This window comes from Papaver somniferum, chromosome 8 (genome assembly GCF_003573695.1).
Source record: "Papaver somniferum cultivar HN1 chromosome 8, ASM357369v1, whole genome shotgun sequence".
Taxonomy (NCBI): domain Eukaryota; kingdom Viridiplantae; phylum Streptophyta; class Magnoliopsida; order Ranunculales; family Papaveraceae; genus Papaver; species Papaver somniferum.
In genome coordinates this window covers 164,995,495-164,999,183 of record NC_039365.1, presented here as the reverse complement: position 1 = coordinate 164,999,183, position 3,689 = coordinate 164,995,495, and the positions used below count along the sequence as shown (strand labels likewise).

The window sequence follows — 3,689 nt, the reverse complement described above, 5'->3', positions numbered from 1 at the left end:
TGCACATGCTCCTCTAAGAATTTTCCACAAATTAGTTGAAATTTTAGGATGAATTGTGGAATTCCATACCTGTTTTGCCCAAGTAACACAAGGATATTTTTTCCTGATGATTTGCACTGCACTTTTAACTGAAAATTCTCCAGATAAATCAGTTTTCCGTATGACCTTGTCCTTCCTATTACCAATGGTTGGTAAGTCTTCTAGAGTAAAAAATTTGAACATTTCTGCAGGTACATTTCATTGTCCATTAACTGACTTTCATATCTTTGTGTTGTGTAAAAAATGTATTGTTAGCATGCACATCACTTAGAGCATATTCCTTAATCCATTTATCCCTCCATACTGAAATTTCATTTCCATCTCCAACCAGCCACCTACTTCCTTCTTGTATATCATTCATAACCCACTTTAAGTCTGGCCAGATTGAGGATTTTTTATGATATGTTATCCATGCACCATTTTTATCCTTAAACTTTGCATTCATAAACTTTGTCCACTCTACTTCTTCTGTTTTTATCTTCCCGAGTAGTTTTATGAGAATTGCTTTATTCACAGTCTCAAATCTTCTAATTCCAAGTCCACCTTCAGTTATTGGAGCACAAATTTCATCAAACTTCACTGTAATAAGCTTCTTAAATGCAGGATCTTTAAACCATAAGAAGTTCTTTACAATTTTTTTCACATTCTTTTATGACAGTTTTAGGCCATTTATACACAGACATGTTGTATGCAGGTATACTGCATAACACTGACTTCACCAAAGTTAATCTATCAGAGAAGGACAACATTTTCCGCATCCAGCCACTAGAATTTTATGTATTGTCTCCACCATTCCCCATACCTGATAGCTCTTTACTCTCCCGGGACATATATCACTCCCAAGTATTTGTCAGGAAATTTAGAAAGTTTCATTTGTAAGCTTTCAGCTATAAACTTTTTCCTGCTTTCAGTTACTCCACCAACAAAACACTTACTTTTCATCTTGTTTATCACTTTTCCTGATGCATTTTTGATATTTCATTAGAAGCTTCATTAAATTCTCCAGTGATTTTTTTCCCATTACAGAAAACAAAAATGTCATCTGCAAAAAGTAGATGTGAAGGTTGACAACTATTTCTGTTAACCATTGGCACAATCTTTCCTTCATGTACAAATTTAGAAATACTTCTGCTCAAAACTTCTTCAGCTATCACAAATAAAACTGATGACAAGGGATCACCTTGTCTAAGTCGTCTTCCCACATTAAAGAAACCACAAGGTCCTCCATTTACTAATACTGAGATTTTAGCAGACTCAAACAAGATTCTAATCCATTTAATTCCAACTTCATAAAAGCCAAAGTGTTTTATAGTTTCAACGAGGAAATCCCAACTCAATGAGTCATATGCTTGTGTAATTTCTAATTTCAAACATACATTCCCTCCTCTTCTCTTTATATCTAATTCATTCACCATCTCAGAAGCTAAGACAATTTTTTCATGGATATTGCTGCCTTTGATAAATGCTCCCTCCTGACAAGATACTATTTTCTCAATCAAAGAACTAATTCTTAATATTATAGTTCTTGTAATAATCTTGAAACTGAAATTGGCAAGTCCTATAGGTCTAAATTGTTCTGCTTTTTTTGCACCTTGTACTTTAGGAAGTAGAAATAAAATTTTTGAATTCATACCTCTTGGTATAAACCTGCACCTCCAACAGTATTGAAGAGCGTTAATCAAATCTTGGCCAACAATATTCCAGGCAAATCTGTAAAAACTTCCAGGAAATCCATCAGGGCCTGGTGCACTATTTGCATCCACTCCAAAAACAACTTTTTTGATTTCTGCAGAAGAAGGAATTGCATCTAGAAAAATATTGTCTTCCTCATATATTACCTTAGGAATCAGCTCAAAAACACTTTCATCAAAGCTAACAGATTGATATTCAATTTTTTTTGAAAATGTTTAACTAAAGTATCAGCTATTTGAGATTGATTAGTCACCAGATTTCCAGTTTCATCCTCCAGTTCAGTTATGTTGTTATGAGCTTTTCTAATCTTTATAGAAGTATGAAAGAAAGAAGTATTTGCTCCACCCTCTTTTACCCATTTGATTCTATCCTTAGCTCTCATAAGTTCATTAAATTGTTGAGAAACTATTTCTTGCTTCTCTCTAGTAGTTATTAGATGATTAAGTAACTCAACATTCTCAGGATTTGCATAAGAAATCATTGCTACCTTTTCCACCTCTTCTTCAGCTTGTGTCATTTTTACTCTTAAATCCCCAAAAATCTCCCAGTTCCACTTTTTAACAAACTCTTTGAATCTTTTTAGTTTAGCCATAAACCCAAATGCAGGATTACCATTTATATTTTCTTCCCAAGAGCTTTGAATCACTTTTAGAAAATCAGAATGAGAAGTCCATACAGCTTGGTATCTGAAAGGAATGTTATTTGGTTTAGGAATCCCCACTGTATTTCCCATTATGGGTCCATGATCAGAAGTCCCCCTAACACCCACCTTATACTGCCACCCATCAAATTTTTCCAGCCATTTAACATTAAAAAAAAAGCCTTATCTAAATCACACAAAATTATCTTCTTCCCAACTCTATTGTTGCACCATGAATATTGTATACCAGATTTAGGGGCTTGTATTAGATCACAAATGTTTCAACAATCTCTAAATTCTTGCATATCAATTCTTAAAAGTCTTCTACCACCAACTTTTTCATCACTACTCAAAACTACATTAAAATCACCAATGGCAAGCCAAGGAAAATCCATTTCATGTATCTTCTCCAACTCATCCTATAATTCTCTTCTATCCACAGTAAAGCAAGCTGCATGAATTCCAGTTATAAGTACTTCTCCAACCTTGACAGTTATTGCTTGTTTTGTAGTTGATTTAACAGTAGTAGTAGAGATAGAAGAATGCCAGAATAACCAAATATTTGCCTTACTACCATCACAAGTATTATGAATTATCATTTGATTCACACCATGAAGCCTCAAATTCTTAACATAATTACCAGAAACTTTGATTTTAAGTTCAGCTATCCAGATTAGAGAAGGATTAAATTGATTCACTAAGTTCCTGAGATTATCTTTGGCTCTCATTCTTTTCAAGCCTCTGATATTCCATAACATAACTCTCATTGATGCAATATAGTTTGAGAAGTTCTAGGACTTCTCACTCCTTTATTATTCTTAACTAAATTTCTTACAGGTTGTTTTTTAGTTGGCATGATATAAGTATTACCAGAATGTTTACCTTTAACTACCTTTCTCAATTCAGTTGTAATTTTCTCAGATTTTTCTTTATTCACACTTATCTGTTCTTCAACCACATCAACCAACACATTAAATTTACATGGAGACCCAAGTGCAGTTAATTCACCAAATTGTACTTCAGCTCCACTGACATTTATTTGTGTCACTAAATTATCACCCTTTGTTCCACTCTTAGAAGTATTAGTACTCTCCATATTAGGAGGAATACTATTTGCTATATGAAGTAGTTTCTCAACAGATAGTTCAGGAAATTCCTTTTGAGAGTTTATATCTCCAAAGAAATCAGAAGATTGACTTTTACCATTGTTAATTAGAGGAGGTATAACAGCATCAATGTCCTCATTATCACTTAACAACTCCTCATGGATTAATGACTCCTTTGGAGTAATTCTATTAACTTGGACGGTATTTCTAAA

At 33.5% G+C, this 3,689-nt stretch overlaps 1 protein-coding gene across 1 annotated transcript; it reads right to left on the bottom strand.

The window, feature by feature from the left end:
- Window positions 1-989: 989 nt before the first annotated feature.
- Window positions 990-3,099, bottom strand: LOC113306371. The gene is made up of 3 exons (XM_026555315.1): window positions 2,848-3,099; window positions 1,985-2,506; window positions 990-1,877 (listed from the first exon to the last, which is right to left on the bottom strand). Exons 1-3 carry the CDS (start codon window positions 3,097-3,099, stop codon window positions 990-992), a joined length of 1,662 nt encoding a protein of 553 aa, XP_026411100.1.
- Between the last annotated feature and the right edge of the window lie 590 nt (window positions 3,100-3,689).